The sequence below is a fragment of the Pomacea canaliculata genome, linkage group LG2 (assembly GCF_003073045.1).
Source record: "Pomacea canaliculata isolate SZHN2017 linkage group LG2, ASM307304v1, whole genome shotgun sequence".
In the NCBI taxonomy this organism is placed as follows: Eukaryota; Metazoa; Mollusca; class Gastropoda; order Architaenioglossa; family Ampullariidae; genus Pomacea; species Pomacea canaliculata.
The window spans coordinates 10,012,217-10,033,513 of NC_037591.1; the positions used below are offsets into that span (position 1 = coordinate 10,012,217).

A 21,297-nucleotide genomic window follows, 5' to 3' on the forward strand; every position below is an offset into this window, starting at 1 on the left:
TCCATTTCAAACACTATTTGTCATTCCCTCTAAAACTGTTATTGCTCAACTCACTGTGCATTTCTTTTTCCCTACAAGAATCAAGAAAATAAAAAAAAATAAAATAAAAAAAAACGGAGAGAAAGAAAGAAAAACAAAGAAAAGAAGTGCTATGAACGTGTTTATATAAATGCCATATTTACTTAAATCGTCTATCATAATTTGCATATGAACTATTTTAGCTGTTTTCATTGTAATGCAACCATTCTTAGAAAAAAAAAACAAAAAAAAAAAAAAACAAAACAGAGCAAACATCTTAGGAACACAAATACCCAATTTTTTAATTTTTATTTGTTATTTCTTGATGCACAGTGCTTTTCGGCAGATGAAGTAGATATAACAATATTTTGCAGTTTTCTTGCATTAACAATAATGTGCAGGTAGTCGATATGATCACCTTTAGTAAGACCATAACATTCTACCAACATTGATTCAATAGTCAATATTAACAGTGCCATTTGTGAAGCAGGACAGGCAATGAACTGAAGTGGGGGTGTATTACAGTTTATTAGCTGTTTACTAAGTTATACCCACAAATTATCATTGTCACATAAGATGCCTTATTTGTTACTATCTTAATGACGAGAAAAAGTTTATTTATTGTCTAGCTCTAGATTCATTTAGAACAACAGAGGCTGTCTTATCAACATACTCCATATGACTAGTTTTCAGGTAGATATTTACTTTATGGTTGCGACACAAAATTACTTCAAGAACAGTTAATTAAGTTTAGCCCTCGGTAGCAGCTTTCTTTCTTACAATATCTACATCGATGTGTGTATGTGTGAGTGCACGCGTGTACTCGCACCCACCCAGTAATCCACACTGGCACACAGGTTAGACCATGACAAAAGTAAAGTGCACATGTAGAAATATTTACATGACAGAACATAATTCTCTAAAGCGAGGACTGTTGACAACATTACGAATTATATTCACAACACTTTCTAAGAAACTTTTCTCGGCAGGATCGTCACGCAAAATGGCGAATCTCGTTTCTCTAGTTGCCTGGTCTCGCGTGATGCTGCGTGTGTTCATCTGTTGTTCAATCAACCTTTCGACGTGTTCATTTACTTCCTTGAACAAACTGTTTTGGAAAAACTCCCCTTTATTCTCCTCTACCAGACTCTGGGGAAAGAAGAAAATTTTGGTTAAAATGCACATCGCAGGATGTATATTATCGCATCAGAACGGTCATCATCATGATCGTCAACTTTTCTTTTTATAAAGCTGGCACCTTAAGTTCACATGTGACAAACATTCTACGTATACAAATAGCAACTTTCTCTGTACGCAATCGAAGAATTGTCTACGTATGAGGATGACCAATTAGTTATATAAACATGTGGTAATCTATACATACAATTGGTAAATACCTATGTTTTACAGCTTGAAACCTTTCTGTGTTTACAACTGACAGCTGTTTATGTCCACAGCTGGCATCTGCTAACCTATGAAGTCCTCACATTTGACTTTTTATGGCTTATTGTAATTTAAGATACATTTTTTTGCAATTTAGAACAAAAGTTTGGACACCTTTATCATGCCCCGGAGTTCTTCAGCTTGACTCTTCCTGTCCTCAGCACGATTGTCGACACCAAAGCACCTGTGTGAACAGTCTGACAAAATTTCCTTCAAAGCCTGTGGTGCACTTTTTAACATTTCCTTCAGAACAGCCTGCCTTTCGTCTGAAACCAAAGAAATCAGAGAAACAAAGCTTAAACCTATTTTTTCTGATGCAGGATGTATCATAAAACATAGTTGGACACTTGGTTAAATCAAGATATTAACCCCATTTATGCAAGCTAAAACGATATTGCTTGAGGTAATAGTAGTGACAAGAAAGAAATTTAAATGTTCCATTCCAACAATTTCACTGAGTGTTAGACGAGTTATATATACGAAGGCTACTTTGTAAATAAATGAAAGTTTTCAGTGCTGTGCTCAAATAGTTTCTATTTCATACCCTTTATAAGTATAATTTTATTCTCGCATTGTAAGCCTTATGGCCAATGTATTGAAATTTTAGATGAGCCATTAGCCTGAGTTTCATTGTTAGTATTTCTCTTAATCTTAATTTTGCATAGCTCTAGCACTAAAGAAATGAAAGTATTTAAAAGAATGTGAATAATAAAAATAGAACTCAGATGTTGTTTACCAAAGACAGACTAGTCACTATTTCTACTGTCACATTCTATTGACCTTTTCTAAAACAAGGTTACACTTTTCAAGCACAACATTAATGAGAACAAGAATTACTTGAGTAATTGTATCGAACAGACTATATCTGAATTGCTTTGATCACAGAGCCTAAGACGAGAATATTGTTTTACAGCGGATTTGTGAAGTGTTTACCTGTTTTAGAAGTGAGCTGGTCAATCCCAACAAAGATGACAATCGAATAATTGCAGACAGATGGGCCAAAAAGGTTTTTCAACGTGCAAAAAGCTTCGTATTCTTCCTGTGGAATATAAAGTAAACAAATCCTTTCTATCAGCTTTACTAAGATTAGATAATATACCTGCTTTTTTAAAAAAAAAAGAATGCTCTTGGTAAATTGTATTGAAAAACAAATTAAGTTACTATCTGCTACAGTGAACCGGTACGCTACAAACAAAACTGAATTCTTTTGGTAATGACAAATGGAGATATATTCCTAAGTGGTGAATGTATGGTACACGGACTTTTCGCCGACGGACGTTTCGCCGCCGGACGTTTCGGAGCCGGACGTTTTACCGACCGGACGTTTCGCCGCCGGACGTTTCGGCGCGGGCACTTCATTTCGGCATTTCACGCGGGACCTTTAGCCGAAGTCAAGTGTGGGTCGCCCCTTAGCTCACACATTTCTCTCGCCATTGTATCAATCAGTGAACTCTCTCTCACTATCTCCTCATGTGAACCGTTAGCTCACACATTTCTCTCGCCATGTAAGCAATGTTTTTCTCAAAGCTGTTGCGCATAATCGTGACAATCAAGTGAACTGGTCTGTGAAGTCTGTGTGTAATTTGTGAAATAGATTATTGTGAATCTAGTAGTTACTTTCATTCTTTGAGAAGTAAGTAAGCTCTCTCTCTCTGGCAATGCGGACGGCGAAACGTCCGGCGGCGAAACGTCCGTCGGCGAAAAGTCCGCACACGGAATGTATAGATGCTGTGCTAGCCTCTAACTGGACCAGCAGGAACGGGCTCATGGTGGCGGGTAAATGTAGGAAATTCCACAGGAAAATCTCATTGCACTACCTACAGTGCTACAGGATACACTAGTAGGTGACTACGAGGTTTCTCAGTTCCCATAAATTATTGTTTCCGTGAAATGTTTTACAAACTAACCGCGGTAAAGCGACGATCACAGCGAAACACCAGGAGCACTACGTGAGGGCCGGGCCCAGCAATGGCGACGCTCTTGGCAACCTCTCGCAGCACTTCCTCTTCCGGTCTGTGGGTGTCGCACAAGCCAGGTGTGTCTGTTACCTGTGTGGTGATAACAAACGTGAACATTCCTTTTCTTGTGGTCGGGTCTGACGTCAAAGCTTACAATTCTATAATTCTCAGAAAGTTTGAGCCAAAACGAATAGGTGCACACACACACATGACAACGGTTAAAACGTTTGGATGCAATGCACTAAAACGTTTATCGCTTTCTGTGTGTCTAGAAATCGACTCATTGTCATCGTATCTACCGATGTAATTGTTATTACTTAATTTATCTTTTGACAACTTTAGCTTTGCCTAAACACCTTTTCAGAAACATTTTCGTATATACTACTGCTCGGTTTTCTTTATCCTTCAGAGGGAAAAGCCGCATGCCTGATATTTGAAGAAATTCAATGTTTAACTTGCAAACAATTTTATCTGTATTTGTGCTCCATCAACTTAAGAGAACTGATCTGTTTATAGACCTGTAGACACATGTTGTCCAGTTCTGCATTAGCATTCTGACACACTTCTGTACCAGACGACAGCCCTCGGCCGATCTCAAACTTATCTTCACCCAGAAGAGTGTTGCCAAGGGAGCTCTTGCCTGCACCGGTCTTGCCCAGGAGGACGACTCGGATCTCTTTGGTATCTCCTGCAAAAAGGATGACTGAGAATAGCAAGGAAATCTTTTCATTCGTGAGGCCACGACTCTATTCCATGTGCCTTGTGACAATTTATTTTAGTCATGATTTTTGTTACACTAACTGAATTTTAATAGTCTAGAAAGTGCAATATGCTTTAAAGTCCTTTAAAATGCAGACATGTGCATTAAAGAGCGGTCTTTGTCTGAAACTTAACATCTTGATTTACTAGGAAGGTGAATATAAGGATTTCATCATTATTAAGACATTAGAGATGACAGACCAACAAAAAATAATGGATACCTAGATAACAAGCTCATATAGAGATAGGTATTCAAAGAGAAAGAGAGACAGAGATAGGATTACAATTGTTAGAAAGAAGCTCATAGAAACCTGCAGACATCTTTGAGTTTCCTCCTTTCTTCTCTTAAGGATATTTGGACAAACACTGATCTCACCTGGTAATTACACAGAAATATGGTCAATATACTGGACTGATGTCTTTCTCTCACACACAAAGCATCCCATGATTCCCTCTAACATAGACACACAGCGATATGAACAAGTGAGTCATAAACTAATGTGGGGTTCTGATCATCCGGAAAAACCCAATTATGAAACAGAAACAAGCGGAATTGGAATAAGTTCATCGTACGATCACAATATAAAGAGTACACATCAGACAACACACATTGCATATCAAACAACACGCTGTATAACACACTACTACATGACCAACGGATGAGCCACTTTGAGTCTCTACTCACGATTTGTCAACTGTAGCGACTGTAGTCGATGTCGACGGCGTCAGAAGTAGAGCGATAACTCTAGTCATCGGCTGGCAAGGTCGTCAACAGCTGGCATGATTGACAGGCGAGACTCCACCCCCTTGCCTAGCGCTGGGTCTGTGCGGTTCGTAACTCGCGAGTTTCTTTGTTTCTCTCTGTCTCTGGTACTTGGCTCAGTTAACACACACTGGATGCTGGGCTCTTGTGTAGACCTGGTGAACCACACTGTTTCCCCGGAATTACCGCTGACGTGTCGTTTCTAGAAACTGTTGCAGTGAAATAGAGGTAAAGGTCAAGGGTGAAGGCAGCTCTCTAACACCGACTGCTGGCTGCCTGAAAGGTCGAAGTAAAGGCTAATTCTTGTGGTTTCTCAAAAACTAGGAACATTATCTGGTAAATGATTGTGACTCAGCTGGTGCAATATGTAGGTGCAAGGTGTTTCAAGATGTCTGCATAAACAGGCTTTGACTTAATAACACAAACATCGCATGCTAATAAAATTTTCATTCTGTATTCTCTTTACAGTTCAGTCGATGATTTACAGTCGTAAAATTACATTTAATCCATGGTTGAGTATAAAATTCTTAACTGTGCAGAGTTAATTAAATACATGCATGATTTTATATATTTGTATATACATCCACGCAGATACAAGACCATGTAGCTTCACAAAAACAGAATAATATTAATAAACAAAAGGTTAAACATAAAAGAGTTTAAACAAAACACAAAGACAGACAGGAGGATAGACAAGAAAACAGAAACAGTCACAAGACAGACACACAAAGCTAGGAAGACACACAGGAAGACAGGAAGACAGGAGCACAGACAGGAGATCGAAACATTAAGACACAGAACCAATAAAAATAAAAATAATGGAAGACAGCAAATAGAGAGTGAAAATAGAAACAGACACTTTTGGTTGAGTTGGCAAACAACATCGAGAATGAGAATTTTAATTTTTTATTTTGTGACTTGCCTTATTGCTTTATCAGAGGATACAATAAGTAACATCAGACCAAACACTTCTGTTGTGTGACATTTATAGAGCAGGACTTGCTGTGACACCCACTGACTTCTCCTAGTCTTATAGCTAGAACTATTTTTTCTGTTTCATGCAGCTGACCACACTTTTCAAGTTATAACTGTCCACTGGGATTAATAAAATTAGTCATTTTTTATTATAAAGAGATAGTATAGTACAATAGACTTCAAATACAATACTTACACAACATCAATTACATGAAAACATTTGCTAAATGCTACAAAAAAGAGAAAAAAGACACACATACACACACTCTCACACACGCTCACACACACAATACAGTTTCGTAGTATTATAGTATCATACAGAGTACTTAGCATTTTAACTTTTTGTTCCACACTTGAAGAGAGGTTTCGAAATAAAAACAAACCAAAAATCTCATAATAACTATTGATAATAATATGAAACCGAACAGTTTTAAATTGAAACATCAAAGAGGCAAAACTGAGACATGGCAGAGAGTACAAATGTATGTACAGCTTTGTCAAGTTCTAGAGTTCAAGTTCTGTTTATCAAACTGACTTTATTCACATATTTCCAAACTTATTATGACTTATTTAGACAGACTGCAGCAGCACACCAGCAGCAGCACCTCTGTACATCAAATGTGTGACAACATCAGATAAGTATTTACATAACAGAGCACTGCTTTTCTTGCATCAGTTTCAATCCCTTTTCAGATGCAATCTTAACGACTTGCTCTAACACTGGCTCAAGAGCTTTCGCTATGACCCTCACCCAGCCCTTCAGAGCATCCAGGAAGACATTTTCTTTGACTATGTCCTGTCTGACGGCCCTGGTGGCGTCTGCTCGCGTGGCGTTGTCCTGCTGTATGCGTCGCTGGATCATTGGCTCCACATCCCTGCCGATATCCTCACACAGTCTGTTGCTGAAGTACCGGCCGCCATTTTTTTGAATCAGTTCCTGAAATAAAAAGTAGGCTGACATAAAAGCTATTGATAAAAGTAAAAAAAAAAAAAATTTCAATTCTTTAAAAGAAATGTTTGAAAGGAAGTGGTTGACGACACCTGAATCCGTGACAGTAAGTCCTTCGCTTGCTGTCTTCTGTCCTCAGGCTGGGCCTTGTTGTCGACAGCAAAGTATCTGCTGGAGGAGTCAGAGATCAGTTCTTGTAGAGTTGGTAGAGATTTCTCGTGTATCAGTGATTCCAAAGCCGATTGTCTTTCGTCTGAAACATCAATCAAGCCAGTAGACAAGGCAAGATTTTGGGGAATATGTTAAAGAAGCGCTGCCCAATCACCAGGCTACTTATATATGACTTCCGGAGCAAGGAAGACTTCTTTCCCAACACAGATGAGAACTACGAGGCCTAATGGCTTTTTTCTCGTGAATAAAATACTCCAATGTTGAAAAAGAACTGAGCTGATGGTAACTTAAAAAATTCAGATCTTGAGTTTCTTTAATTTTAACCTGCCTCTGCTTAAAAATGTAGTCAGTTTAGGAAGCTTGGAAGTACCTCCAGTCATGACGCTCGTGCTGTTGGTGCAAAATATATATTTTTAAAAATATTGTTTAATGCGTGTATGTCAACAAAGGTCAGCCACAACACACCTGGGTTGCCAGTGACCTGGTCTATTCCTACAAAAACGAGGAATAAAAACTTGCAGAAGTCATTGCCAAACATTCCCTTGAGAGTGATGTAGGCTGTGTACTCTTCCTGCAAAGAAACAGAATGGTATATGAAATTTGTTTCAGTATTTCAAAGCAAAGGCTTCCTTTACAAAATAGCATTAGTGGCTTCGAGACTTCTTGCTAAGTTTTCATCATCTGCCTTTTCTTTTCTTTAGAATACTTATAACAGGCAAAATGCCCCTCCCTAGACTTTGTAATATCTTTTCTACCAACATAATTAGAGGATCTCTTAAGCTCAGCATTCTCATTCATACTGAGAATTGACCTATTCAAGACGAGGCTGAAATATCTTGACAGTGTTCTTTGGAACTACTGGTTCGAGGTGGGACTCCTACGACACCTTTTCCAAACCCTTTGATTCCCTACAGAGCCTTTCTACAGAGCTTAGTCGTCTATTACTCGCATGGCTAATGTAACATATAAAGCATATTGCCAGTCCTCTAAACAACAAAAATATCTTTATCAATTCAGTTATCAACCGACATCTGTACATAGAAAGTAATTATTAATGTTTTTATTGCCTTGTTTTGAATTAATGTATAGTTTTTATTTTTGCTACTTAATCCAAGAGCTAAATGTACAAAACAATGCATAATTTGTGCTTATTTTTGCTTCCATCGTAAATAAAGATTTGTCATTTCTTCACCGCTCGTCAACGCTTAACATTTTCATTGGTTGAACAAGGGAGATAATTATCTAGCATGGTTAGAGAACATCTCAGACATATACACATCATGCATTCCCAAAGGTAAGTCGTGTAGTCAAGTAACATTAAAAAAAAATTAATAAGCGAAAACAAATAAACTAACTACCCACCGCGGTGAATCGCCTATCAGAGCGCAGCACCATGAGGATCACGTGGGGGCCAGGCTCCGCAACCGCAACACTTTTAGCAACTTCCCGTAACACCTCCTGCTCAGGTCTGTGTGTGTCACATAAGCCAGGAGTGTCTACCACCTGCAGGTTATATTACAGTTGTCATCACTCATTGATCACTGTTAATATGGGCTCGTGAAAACCTTTTTGTCTCTCTCTGTTGTAATTATAAAAAATTTTGGGAGGCCATGTAGCCTGTAGGCTATATATACCACCATCACATACTGCTGGTTAATGCAAGCTAACTCTGTATGTGTTTGTCTTCTATGTCATGCTAAATTTAGCACAAATGGCTTCATTAAAGTCAGTAGGCTTATAAGACACTAAATGAGATGACACAAAATACTGATGTAGTGTATCGACGTATTTTACTAAGAGGTCATACTGACACTTTCGTGAAACAAAATCCAAGCGGATCATCTTCCACCTTAAGGACAAGTAACTTTCCCTAAAGTAAACAGTGCATGAATTATAAGATAACAGGTTTAGACAAATCGTTTGACACGTTAGAGAAATGTCAATTCTACATTGGGACAAGGGAGACTACCATAATGACAACAACAACAACAACAACAACAACAACAACAACAACAACAAGAATTTAAAAATGAACAGGTCGTTACAGACAGACCAATTAAAAAAAAAAAACCCAGACGAAAACCCCCAAATCCAAAAATAAAACAACAACAAAAGAAAAGAAATAAAAGCTTATCTACAAACCGCTAGGTTAACGCCCTCGATTAAAGTGTCAGCGAACTGACACTTCTCAGTTCCAGAGGACAGCCCCCGGCCGACCTCAAACGCCTCCCGACCCAAAAGAGTGTTGCCAAGGGAACTCTTGCCTGCACCCGTCTTGCCCAGGAGAACTACTCGGCATTCACCCTTGTCTTCTTCGTGTAAACAGATGATATCATCGTGATGAGACAAACATTACTAACAAAGCCTCCGGAAACTCGATATCTACGAATACAATGAAACATTACCACGTTTGTACGTTTTAATTATTTTAAAAGGTTCATTTGTTCCTTCAATTAAATAAACCATACAGCATCAGTGCTGGAAAGTATTTATTTATCTTTATTATACGTAACAGTGATCATAAATGTCATAGAGTATGGACATGGAAATACTTGTGAACACTCGACTAAGTCTATCATAATATCTGAGCACTTAGCTCAGTAACTACAGGACAGCTTGTAGTTTATAAAATAAAGGAGAGAAATAAGGGTACGTGTTCTTATGACAAACAGACAAACAGAAGTGGATGGAAAAGAAAGGAAAGAAGGAGGCGGGGATGGGCTGGTGTATGCTGAGCTAAGAGTATATCACGGTAAAGCAGACAAGCCTGTAAACAAATGCCACATGCAGAGAAAGAACAGCGTGCCCGAACCGAGAACTGAGCCCAGGACAGCCAACCTACGAAAGAAAGGAGAAAGAATGTAAACAAACACACAAACAAACAGACACAAAGACAGTCTCAGGGCAAGAACATGCACAAACAGACGACAGATATCGAGACAGAAAAACAAAAAAACTGTACCTGTTGACATGTTGCCAATATTCTCTTGAGCGAGAACTGAAATAATAAAACAAGGGCAGGTAACTGGAATATTTTTTTTAATCTCATTACCATAATTAAAATATGATCAAGTTAAAAAGACGAGGCAAACCCACTGACCTCTCCAATCCGCTCACTGCAGCCTAGTAAAAGCGCAAGTAGGAGTAGAGTACAAGGGAAAGCAGACTATCACAAAATGAGTGTGTGTCTAGCCTTCGGCTGTCTGTCTATCCATGTGTAGGGCCCTGACGTAGGTGGGCGTGGCGTCTTGATGATTGACGTGCTGTGGTCTGACGACACTCAGGCGTGCGGCATCGTGAGAAGTGGCTGCTGACCTTCAACCCTTCAGTGGAGTGATCTTGAGAAGCATTCCTCCTTCACCCTGCATATCTGTAAGTGCGACATTATATTGTTGTTTAGAAATAAGAAATTCTCGTATTTTATTACAATAACAACACAAACTAGTGGAAGACATCAAAGGTGATTCGTTGTTACTAGTCATCTGTGACCTGCGAGTATATCGTCAACCTCTCTTACGTCATGACTGGTAGTCCAGGGGAGACAACGCTGAACGACAAAATGTGACTGGAAGGAAATAGTGTAAACTGTCTGAACTTACAGTGTCCGTGCATTCATTGTAACATTGTAACTTACATTTACATACAATATATATATATAGGAGTTATAATTGTGTTGTGTTACAATATTCACAGCTAATATATAACAATGTATCCTGCATTAATATCTATGATTGTATTAAAGCATAATGTAATAATCTGCATACAAATATCTAACAATATCAGTGGAGTGGGTTAGTAGTTAAGGGAGTTTCCAACATTATGATTGGCATTCTGTACTCTAGAACAATGGACGGCCCCCCAGTGGAAGGCCTCGAGACGAACCTTGAGGAGCAGCTGAGGATTCTCATCGTGGGCGCCTCAGGTGGTGGAAAAAGTACGATAGGAAACGTGCTGCTCGGCAAAGAGGCTTTTAAAGTGTCTCCAAGCCCTCACCAGATGTCACCCACGACTGCTGAAGCTCAGCTTGGGGCAGGGGAACGATGCGGGCAGCGACTGATTGTGAGAACCTTTAGAATTTTTTTTTTTTAACGAGAATACTTGGTAATCAATGTTAGTTGTTGACAAATATTGATAACTGATTTATGAACACGACTGTAAGCACTGTATATGCTGTATGTATGTGTGAGTTGTGTGTGTGAGAGAGAGAGTTGTGTGTGTGTGTGAGAGAGAGAGTTGTGTGTGTGTGTGTCTGTGTGCTCTATTATGAGTGTATGTTAAATATCTTCATATGTTTACCTTTGAACGTTATGTAATATTTTTCATTGAAGGAGTAAACAAGATCTTATTATTACAGGCTTGAACAGCAATTCTATATTTATTACAAACAGATGTTACAATTGTTGATGTAAGCTACTCACTGGTTATCGTGTGACGAGTCACCAGACTTGCAATTTTAGTTAATGTCGAGGACAATGTATTTATGACTAACAGGTGTTGGATACCCCAGACCTGGCAGACTTTACAGATGAAGTCCAAGCCCAAGAAGAACTGGAACGATGGAAAGTAAAACTATCACCAGAACCGCATTTGATCGTCTTTGTCATTCGTCGCGACGTTTACGACATCACTTCCGGCATTAGACGTTACTTCCGCTTCAGAAAACTGTGGGGAGCTAACTCCATACGCAGGCGCCTTGTCGTCGTATTCACGTTCCCTGGAGAAGATATCGATGATGTCAGGTCAAAGAATGATGACATTCAGTGCATGCTGAGGGAAGCGGGAAAACGATATTTTGTTTTTAGCAAAACCGGCGATGACAAAGACGAGGAAGAGCATCTTGTTCAGCAAATCTTTAAGACAGCAGAGCAGCTGAGTGTGTATATTCCTGAGTTATTCCTGATCAAGATTGTAAGCTACTAATTCAGGCTCAGTCGTCAGAGCTTAAGGCATCTATATTATTCTTTATACTTTTGCCTTATTTGCATACAAAGTGTGCAATCTGTTTCAGATTACTATTTAATAATAATTATCTAACTATTATTTAATACCTTGTATTATTTGTATTTATATTTATTTTATTAACTAAATATGAAGTGATTTTTTTTAAAGAGAATGGATGCACACTTCTAATCATTGGAAAGACCGGAAACGGAAAGAGTACAGTTGGGAACATTCTGCTGGGATCCGATGTCTTTTGTGTGACTTCTGGACTGTCGTCATCGACGATGACCACACAGACAGCAACATCTTGCAGAGATGGCATCAAGTTTACAGGGAGTGTCTAGTTCTGAATGTTAGAATGAACACAACACATGTACAGACGCAACCAGACCAAAACAGTAATGCAGGGGAGACAATTTTAGTGTCAGTTCGAAATTGAACAGTCCACATTGGAAACATTTTCTTGCCCAGCTTGTCCTAACAATCTAAGCGGTTTAAAATAAAGAACTAAAGATAACACAACGACAGGAGACAAATAAAATAAACGGTCTTAAAAAGTCACTGACTGAAATTTTCCCCGATTGTACAGATATTATTAGTTGTACCTGCTCACAGTCAGAGAAATTTGAAGAGAATATATTTTTGTGCTGTATATTTTAGAATAAAATGTGATTTAGTTCTTAATGGGTAAACTAACATACATTTCTGTGAGGAAAGTAATGTCTCTTCATTATATTTTCACAGATTATAGACACTCCCGATGTCAGCAACATGGACATGAGTAACATCGAGCAGGAAATCAAGGAGTGGCAGAATCTCAACCCTGATGTAGTCTTGTTGGCCATTCGTTGTGATGTACGCTACACTGCCGAAGAGTTTGCCATCTTGAATGAGATTCGCAATGTCTGGGGAGGTAACTCACTGTTCTCGAGACTAGTGGTGGCCTTTACCTTTGGTGACCGGCTGGATGGGGACATCAAGGACGAGGTTATAAATGTATGCAAAGAGCTTCAGACTGTTCTGAAAGACTGCGGTGAGCGATATGTTGTCTTCAACAGCCGTGGGACTGATGATGACAAGAAGAGACAGGTCCGGGAAGTCCGCAAACTCCTGGTGCATTTAGGTCAGAAGACTGTCTCAGTCTCAGTCTGGATGTGTGTGTGTGTGTATATCGTTTGTTACTTCGAAATAGCAACCCGTGTATCTACAATTTTTAATTTAGCAGTTCTAATGACCGCACTAATTGCTGACTAGGTAATACTTCAAAGTAATTATATTTACATAGAGCAAACTCTAGATAGTACATAAACTTTGCATTTATTTATTTATTTTTTGCTTTGGTACTCATTTTTTTTTTTTTTTGGTATTTACCGTTTTTAAGGCAGCGTACTCCACTCAAGAATACATCTTCAGGTTTGATACATTTTGTTTCTCAAACATTTTCAGATGCTAAGAAAATTGTCTTGCTCGGACGGTGCGGAAGCGGCAAAAGCGTGACAGGTGATATTATTTTGGGCAAACAAGTTTTCCACTCTGATGAGCCGACTCTAGCCACAAAGTACTACTTTGTAGACATTGATGGCCTACACTTACAGGTGAGTTTAAATATATATATATACATACAAATAATAACTTTAAAATATTGTTATATGCTGAACGCTATTGCTGAAAAACATACATCTTTTTAAACACATTTTGAGTCACCATCACCAATTACTAGTGTTACAGCTATTTTCAATAGTACAAGTAGCAGAGTCAAAAGTTTTGCAGGATCAGCGCTATAACAGGAGCGAACATACATAATAATTATTATATAGTTTTATATTTCTGCAACGATTTAAATTAATTCCTTTTGTTGTCTGGCATTTGGTAAGACTAATGGTTTGCTGGATACACTAAATATAGATGTCTTTAATATTTTAAAGTTAAACGCGGTCCGTTGACATTAAAGTAAGTATATTGTAATATAAACAAAGTTCTCCATTATTATCTGTTATGCTATCAAGGGGAATAAGGTATATTTGATAAATGCAGTATGATATTTTTTAAACCACCTCTTGTGATGGCTTTCTCCTATTCTTTCTGCCTTTTTATAATTAAATTTCACATAAAATGTAGCAGTTGCCTACTCATAGCATCTTTCTTGCAGGTCTTTGACACACCAGGATTCAGTGATGACCTTGACCCAGCGGCCTTTGAGAGAGAAACTGAGGCAGTGCTTGGCCATGACCCGACCAGGACCTCACGCAGTTCTGTACGTTGCAGGAAACTGGATTCAGACATAGTTCTGTACGACAACGCCTGAGAGAGATGTTTTGGAAGTATAAGTTTCAAGAACACTTCGTTCTTGTCGAAAAGGCCCTTCCTGGCAACCAAAACCACAGAAAGAGAAGAAGAAACGAGCGCTGCAGCAGCTCCATCATGGCACACGATACGGAACTCAGCCTTGACCGGACGTTTATTGAATCTTTACGAAGAGAGCGGGGCAGCAAAAAGTTATCAAGAGAGAATGGAGAAGACTGCTGAAAAGAATACTCATGATCAGTGTCTTAATGTAGAGTTTCTGTTTGCTGATGACAGTCAAATGGTGGGAGCCTCTGTCAGAAAAGTACCCGATTCAGATCGAGGCCAGACTTCCTGGCATCTAGTACAGTTAGTGAGGAGCAGCTGAAGCTTGAATCATCCCGTTTCGGATGACAAAAGCCATGTTTCGTTTCATTTGACTCCAGTCATGCGGAAATAACAATGATACATAGTAGATGCTTAGTATTGTGAAGCAAAGATTAAATTTAATAGGACAATAACTAGGCTGGCAATAAATGCAAAAGTACTAGCAATAATATATGTCTTCATTTGATCCCGGGCAATGTCCCAGTTTTGTAATGTTTTGTTACTTTGATCATTTATCTTGCTTATTATTGGTTACTATAATACATTTTTTGACAATGTGGCTACCGTCTTTCTCCTTGTGACAGCCTTTCTCTCTTTTTTTCCTTAATGTCTGTTTTATCTTAATTACTTACCTCAAGAGAGAACACCAGTAAAGTAAGTATTTGTGTGTCCTTATGCGTAGCATGCAGCGAGCAGCAGCCAGCAGCCAATCATTTGCCATTAAAGTCAGTTGCTTGTTTGTCTCAATTTATTTGTCATTTTTTTTTCCTACTAATCCCGCCTTCCATGAATCAAACACCTTCCATTTCTATTGATTAGAGTGGGTGAGAGAACAGGAAATGAAATTAAACAATTACATCAATTTTCTTTATTGCAGAAGTGTCAAATAAAACTGAATAAAACTTTTAATCATTGTTTTTTTGCTTTTGGAAAGCATTCAAAGTTAAAACAAGACATTTTACAGATTTTTTTTTTTTACAAAGGCACCGTTTCTTTTCCCGCAAAACATTATTTTCATTGGATGTAATCCGTACTCTGTGGGTCAATGAAGTTATTATGTCGGTCGTCATCATCATAATCATCATCATCATGCAGCAGCTAAAAAATATTATTGCATCATAATATATTTTAATAATGAATAATTATAAAAAGTATGATCATTTGTTACCTAACAGTAGTCAAAGATAGAACACAGGTACATGTGCACTATATACTGTACTTCTGAATACACAAAGAGAAGATCAACAGACCGTCACATGACACAAAAGAAAACAAAGTAAGGGGGATAGTGTGATAGTTACATGAGGTGGCACCGTGATTTTTCAGCAGGATATCTTGATGCCATCTCCACCACAAGTTAGACGACCCAATAGCCTTCAGAGCCGGCCAGATGTACTTCTTGGAAATGCTTTTTAGCGCATCTAGAAATTTCGCGTCTGGTGTTGCCACTGACAACGGCCTTCTGGCTTCCTTCCGGGCCACTCACTGGACAATCCCTTCTGCGTTCTGTCCGCTGCACCACAATGGACTGCACACCTTGGCCACACTCCTTCACCATGTCGTTGGTGAAGTACCTCCCATTGTTTTTCCTCCACTAGGGCTGAAACAAGGACGTCAGTAAGTATGCGTAATCATTTTGATATCGGTAAGCTCAGTCCAAGGCGTGACACTCAATGTTTCTTCTAAATCGTTTTCTCGAGACATACGCATGAAAAACATATATCATTCACAGCAAGAACTCACCTTGACCGTATGTCCAGCACCTTTTCTCCCGCAAGCTTCTGCTCTGTCCTCAGTAGAAGCCGTGTTGTCACAACACAGTACCGGCCCTGGCGTCCCGAGACTTCCTTCAGGGGTGGGGCATTTCTCAGTCTGTCTTCCAATGTCTGCTGCATCTGGTCTGCTCATGGGCAGAAGGGATAAAACAACATTCACTGACAGGTTCAGACAAGACTTACTTTAATACGACCAGATATCATCAAAATATTCCCTTTTTGCCTTTACTGTAATTTTAATTTTACAACACGTATATCTGGAGAACTAGCATGTTGATTTTATTTAATGGTCTGATGCTACCTAACAAGATGGCCCTCACAATGTTTCCACGCCCAAATCATTGCACTTTGACAGAGATTGAAACCCACGTTTGATATAATCATACAAGATTCAGTTTAAAATTGTTGTTGCTCGCATTTTTAAAAATCATTGATGTAGTCAAGCACACCCTGTCGGTCATGTTCCAGGTAAGTACACCTTTGGTGGGATGTGGGTGTTATGTCCTAGTGGGACTCCGAGATCATCTCCGTCCACAAAGACTATGATCAGATGTGTGGGGAGTTTTTCTCCAAACAAAGACTTCAGCGTCTGAACAGCATCGATATACTCCTCCTGATTTGTATATTGGACAGAATATGAAAAATAAATACACATGTATCTTATGTTACAACTCTTCATCATCTTCTTCATCATGACCAACATTCTTCGTGCAAATGTTTCTTAAAAGCTAAATGTTTCACCAACAGAATGTGCCAATAGTTCTTTAATACGTTCATCTACCTGAGACTAATCATATAAGCTTATTTCTAACACTCTAAAAATCAATAGTTCGAAACATTTATTCGTCTTTATCATTAGAGCATTTATCTGAGGAAAACATTAACCTGAGTGAATCGGCGATCACATCGCAGTACGATGAGAACAGCATGTGGTCCCGGGCAGGCCACAGCAATACTTTTGCCCACTTCTAGAAAAATTTCATCTTCGCTTCGATGGGTGTCACACAATCCAGGTGTGTCTGTTACCTGAGTATGTGTAATATTTTCTGCTGTTAATATTGCTTGTCAAATGTGAAACTTTGGTTACTATTCCTTACGATGATAGAGAGGTTACTTTGCGACTGAATATTGTAAACCACCGTATTACTTAATAAGACAACTCGTACAGGTTTAACAGATCATAAGAGTGTACCCCAGTACATGACAGTATCTCTAGGGAGAAGACGACGATCCTTACACTCAGAAGGACATCCTGGAAGCTCGGCGCATCAGCCCACTGACATTTCTCCAGTGCCGGAGCTCATCCCCACGCCCACACGAAAACGCCTCGCTCAAGAAGAGTGTTTCCCAGGGAATCTTTCCACTTCCGGTCTTGCCCAGCAGCAACCACGCGAAGCTCATCCTGTACAGTGAAACGAAGTAAACATGTAAGTGATGGTTACTCAATGAAGTGGCTTCTGACAAGCTGTTTCTGTTTGGCATATGAGCTCACGATACCATAAACCCTGAAAGAGCAACAGAGGTTGATATCGATTTATCATATATTAAGGCTTCTGGTTTTCTTCTCAAGCCGCCTCTGCTTTTTTCTTCTGGCAATACACGGATTGCAAGCAGGCCTCGCATACAACCATACATAAATATATGTCGGTTTCTACACTCATAGCGTTTGTAAATATGTCACTGAGATACATCGCTGTCCACACATAGAAACACGCGCGGGCACCCACGGCATAAACTCGACACGCACTTATCACACGAGATAGACAAATAGAGAGAAATAAACATGGGCAGACAGGAATAGGAATAAAAAACCCTAAGAAGGTAGAATACAAAGACATACATATTTGATGCAACGAGACTGACACAGAGGAGATACATACCGTGTTTGCCAACGTTCTGTGTGGCTTCAAGAAGAGCGAATGTTGTACACTGAATCTTCCCCAGCTATACATATACTACCAGAATACCAGATGGCGATCTATTATTTATTTAAAATCACATTGTTTTTAGTGCGCTTATGGATCAAACAGGAAGTTCACCGCTTAGTGGCCTCTGACGTAAACACTGTCTCCCAGCTAAATGTATTTACTCTGTTCAACTTAATGCTATTTTTTGCTAGTATACTGTACCCATGTAGTGGTGTTTCATATACTTCCTTTACAGAGGTCTTTAAAAAATCTTCGAATATTGTATCATACCGCCTTCGTCATTTAGGGAATTCAGCCTGGAGCAGTAGCTGGTTGATGTCCGCATGACTAATCAAGGTGCCCTAGCTTTATGTATTTGCTAAGGGAGAATAAAATTATTTACCATTCCAACCAGGCACAGACACGTGTAAATTATGTAGAACATAAGGCTGCTTAGTTTTACTCCTACAGTTAGTTGTTGAGGTAAATGTTAAGTTTACCAGGGTAGAAAAAAAACACAGTTTGAGCCATCACCCTGAAGGAATGTCCTGGAGGGCACGTGTCCAAGTGACGCTGAAGTCATCAACTCTCTAAGGTGGTAATAATTTTGGGGCATTCTAGAAGATGATGTTGAAAAGGGGATTTGATGACAGGAAACTGAGTGGGGAAATTCGTCCTGTGATATTGTAGTGAGCACAGTACAGGACCTGCAAAAGAATGAGTCATTGGCGCATATTGAAGGTTCTGTATTAAAAGCTTCACAATTGTAGTACTTCCTTTTACTTTGCTGAAGGATTTCTTAGGCACTGTGTGTTCTTTCTGTATCACTTTTCACATGTACAGCATAGTCAGAAATCATGTAAGAGTGTGGAATAATCTCCTTTGTCAGTGATTCTATAAGATGATTTAGAAGGGGATTTTGTATGTGAACGGGGAAACTTTAGTAACATTCGGCGTCTGTCATGCTGTAGTGAGCAGGTTTGCAGACTGTCAAAGTGATGCCTTTCGAATCGTTGACCAGGGCTGTGATCATTGTAGTCACTTTTTACTTTGCTGTTTTTAATTTGATTCATTTTCTGTAGCTACTAACAACTATTACAGCATAGCTGTGATACGTCTAGTTTAAATATCTGAGGTTAATCTTGTGATTGTAGTTGCATTTAGCTAACTCATTCTCTACTCTTTGTGCTAATTTCGCTGCAACTTGAAGTATTCAAGATTGTATCCACGCGTCAATTACACCTTGCAGTAGGCGGGACGACGTCAGTTGCCGTGAAGCCCCGCCCACACCGACCTCGAACCGGATATTCAACCACCCTGATCTACATTTTCCTGCCAGTAATTTAGATGATTTACGAAGGAAAAGCAATCATTAATTTCTTCGAAAAAAGAGGGTTTTGGGAGTTTAAAGAGGATAAACAGCACCCTGTGTCGGTTATCTACCTAGTGTTGATTCTGAGCGACAGAGCAGGAAAGAGACTTGTACAAGAGGAGGTCAACTCTGACCCCGTCAGCGCCTTCTTCAACAAGAGTATGTTCATGTAAGTGTATTTGCCTCGAAAATCTCATCAGCTCTGGGTCTGTCGACTGCTGTGAATCGTCTGAATGAGCTTTCGGAATGCGAACAAAGCTGTGTTGATTGCTCTTTCAAGTTGCGCTGTGAATGTGAGTATTGGATAATTGAGTCGATGTTCTCTTAGTGATGATGTTATGTAGCTTGTACGATAGATTGTAGTCAAACAGGAAAGGGTATGAAATTAGTTAGATGAGTGTCCAACTATGTCACATAGTTTCATAGAATGGAGGCCTGATATGAGTATTAGCTTTCATGTTTGATGCTTTAATCTGGTGGTGATTATAAAAAGACGAAGTGCAAATACGAGTAGGAGAATTAATCATGTTTCTGGTGGAGAACTCTGAAGAGAAAAAAATGGAGAGCGAAAATAGACAGATAGAGAATGCAAGCAGAGTCATAAACGGGATTAATCATTTTGGTGTTTGCATTTTGATTCTTCGTCGAATGTATATCGTCGGGTTTCTTTGTATATTTTTCAGTAGTTTCTTAAATGATCAGTTTTTCACTTAGTCACAGCAGAGAAGGATTTATAAATATAAAATATATGAGTAAAGGGAGGTAACTATTGTGCTGCAATCACAAAAATATGATGTTGCTTCCCTTTATTTTGGGATCGCCGACCTTTTCCAGGGAATTCAAACATGTAATGTGTCGTGGGGTGGTTGAGTGAGGATTGTTGTAGTATGCAGTAAAGAAAGAAACAGCTGTCAATGTGCAGGCATTACATTAAAACTCTAATGGCTGTGTTAATGACCGTTTGTCATCATTGTGCCAGCAGTTAACATTATTTAGTCTTAGTTTGTACTTTACCGCTGAAAGAAACCCGCTCTTGTTTAGAGTAATCCACTCACGGCAAGAAAGTTTTGGTACTCAGGAACTGAACACAAAATAAGTATGGAAGCTTCTCGCAAGGAGATGCGTGCCTGAAAATGGGTGAGTGGTAATGTTGCGCCTTATTTTGTTATTTCTACCATTGTACTACATATAATTGACCGCGGCCCTAATGTATTGTTACTATCTATTACATGATGGTGCACCACTACGTCCTTGACGACTGTCCGGCAGTTAGTTCATAGTCCAACTTCAATGTTGGGTGACTCCAAGACTATTGGGTTATATGGGGCTTTGTTGAAAATGTCTGGAAGCAAGGGGCCGGTTATGTAGTGTACTGAGATTATCCAGGTTTGTTGACAGCGTACTTTTATTTTTTTGCAGCAGCATGAGGATACTTGGAAAAAATGGAAGATTAGACAAGAGACCACTTCTTACAACCACTAGCCAGTTCGGTTAGTTTATGATTACCCGCAGCTTCCAATCTAATGTATATATGACACAACGCAAGTGGTGCCAAATGCTGTCGCTCAGGTACACGCAGTTGGGTTGGTGGGCGGTGTAAGTAGTTTAGAATGCTCATCATTTGGAGCTTCTGGAAGTGGGAAGAGCCACAGCTGGAAATATTTCTTCTTGGTGACCGACTTTTGCAGCTGTCAAACACTAAATCTGCTTCAGTTTCCGAAGACAGTGACGCAATGATTTGAGAAAATGATAGGGGAAAAGACAGACATGTTCGGTATTTTGTGATTTTTAATTTGGAAATCTACTGTTGATTTTTATGAAAGATTTCCTTTTAGTAGACATGTAGACAAGCTCAATGTCACATGTATAAGTAAT

General features: G+C 39.1%; 3 protein-coding genes and 1 long non-coding RNA gene across 5 annotated transcripts; 1 reads left to right on the forward strand and 3 right to left on the reverse strand.

The window, feature by feature from the left end:
• Nucleotides 1-310: 310 nt before the first annotated feature.
• Nucleotides 311-5,137, reverse strand: LOC112557123 (GTPase IMAP family member 4-like). Its single transcript, XM_025226771.1, has 7 exons — nucleotides 4,864-5,137; nucleotides 4,490-4,554; nucleotides 3,938-4,107; nucleotides 3,369-3,509; nucleotides 2,395-2,500; nucleotides 1,576-1,727; nucleotides 311-1,167 (listed from the first exon to the last, which is right to left on the reverse strand). Exons 2-7 carry the CDS (start codon nucleotides 4,497-4,499, stop codon nucleotides 916-918), a joined length of 831 nt encoding a protein of 276 aa, XP_025082556.1. The 5' UTR covers nucleotides 4,500-4,554; nucleotides 4,864-5,137; the 3' UTR covers nucleotides 311-915.
• Nucleotides 5,138-5,831: 694 nt separating this feature from the next.
• On the reverse strand, nucleotides 5,832-10,277 carry LOC112557121 (GTPase IMAP family member 4-like). Of its 2 annotated transcripts, none has more exons than XM_025226770.1 (7): nucleotides 10,137-10,277; nucleotides 9,999-10,034; nucleotides 9,179-9,345; nucleotides 8,399-8,539; nucleotides 7,502-7,607; nucleotides 6,958-7,118; nucleotides 5,832-6,853 (listed from the first exon to the last, which is right to left on the reverse strand). In XM_025226770.1, the coding sequence occupies exons 2-7, from the start codon at nucleotides 10,006-10,008 to the stop codon at nucleotides 6,560-6,562; spliced, it is 879 nt and encodes a 292-aa protein (XP_025082555.1). In that variant the 5' UTR covers nucleotides 10,009-10,034; nucleotides 10,137-10,277; the 3' UTR covers nucleotides 5,832-6,559. The 2 variants fall into 2 exon arrangements, with proteins under 2 accessions (XP_025082555.1, XP_025082554.1); XM_025226769.1 differs by having other exon boundaries at nucleotides 9,179-9,348.
• LOC112557120 (GTPase IMAP family member 8-like) lies at nucleotides 10,276-14,588 on the forward strand. The gene is made up of 7 exons (XM_025226768.1): nucleotides 10,276-10,408; nucleotides 10,879-11,095; nucleotides 11,528-11,909; nucleotides 12,146-12,309; nucleotides 12,722-13,100; nucleotides 13,424-13,572; nucleotides 14,127-14,588. Exons 2-7 carry the CDS (start codon nucleotides 10,883-10,885, stop codon nucleotides 14,280-14,282), a joined length of 1,443 nt encoding a protein of 480 aa, XP_025082553.1. The 5' UTR covers nucleotides 10,276-10,408; nucleotides 10,879-10,882; the 3' UTR covers nucleotides 14,283-14,588.
• Nucleotides 14,589-16,676: 2,088 nt separating this feature from the next.
• On the reverse strand, nucleotides 16,677-17,450 carry LOC112557706. Its single transcript, XR_003097986.1, has 3 exons — nucleotides 17,381-17,450; nucleotides 17,029-17,169; nucleotides 16,677-16,756 (listed from the first exon to the last, which is right to left on the reverse strand). It is a non-coding gene; the product is annotated as an uncharacterized LOC112557706 (long non-coding RNA).
• Between the last annotated feature and the right edge of the window lie 3,847 nt (nucleotides 17,451-21,297).

Excerpts from the sequence above, each read along its gene's own strand:
- LOC112557123 (XM_025226771.1), bottom strand. Across the intron at positions 1,728-2,394 it reads CCAGCTCACTTCTAAAACAG|ACGAAAGGCAGGCTGTTCTG; the intron begins GTAAACACTTCA and ends CTTTGGTTTCAG. Across the intron at positions 1,168-1,575 it reads AACTCCGGGGCATGATAAAG|AGTCTGGTAGAGGAGAATAA; the intron begins GTGTCCAAACTT and ends TTCTTTCCCCAG.
- LOC112557121 (XM_025226769.1), bottom strand. Across the intron at positions 7,608-8,398 it reads CTGATAGGCGATTCACCGCG|GAAGAGTACACAGCCTACAT; the intron begins GTGGGTAGTTAG and ends GTTTCTTTGCAG. Across the intron at positions 6,854-6,957 it reads ACTTACTGTCACGGATTCAG|GAACTGATTCAAAAAAATGG; the intron begins GTGTCGTCAACC and ends TTTTTATTTCAG.
- LOC112557120 (XM_025226768.1), top strand. The coding sequence starts at position 10,883 with ATGGACGGCCCCCCAGTGGAAGGCCTCGAGACGAACCTTGAGGAGCAG. Across the intron at positions 11,096-11,527 it reads GATGCGGGCAGCGACTGATT|GTGTTGGATACCCCAGACCT; the intron begins GTGAGAACCTTT and ends TATGACTAACAG. Across the intron at positions 13,573-14,126 it reads TTGATGGCCTACACTTACAG|GTCTTTGACACACCAGGATT; the intron begins GTGAGTTTAAAT and ends TCTTTCTTGCAG.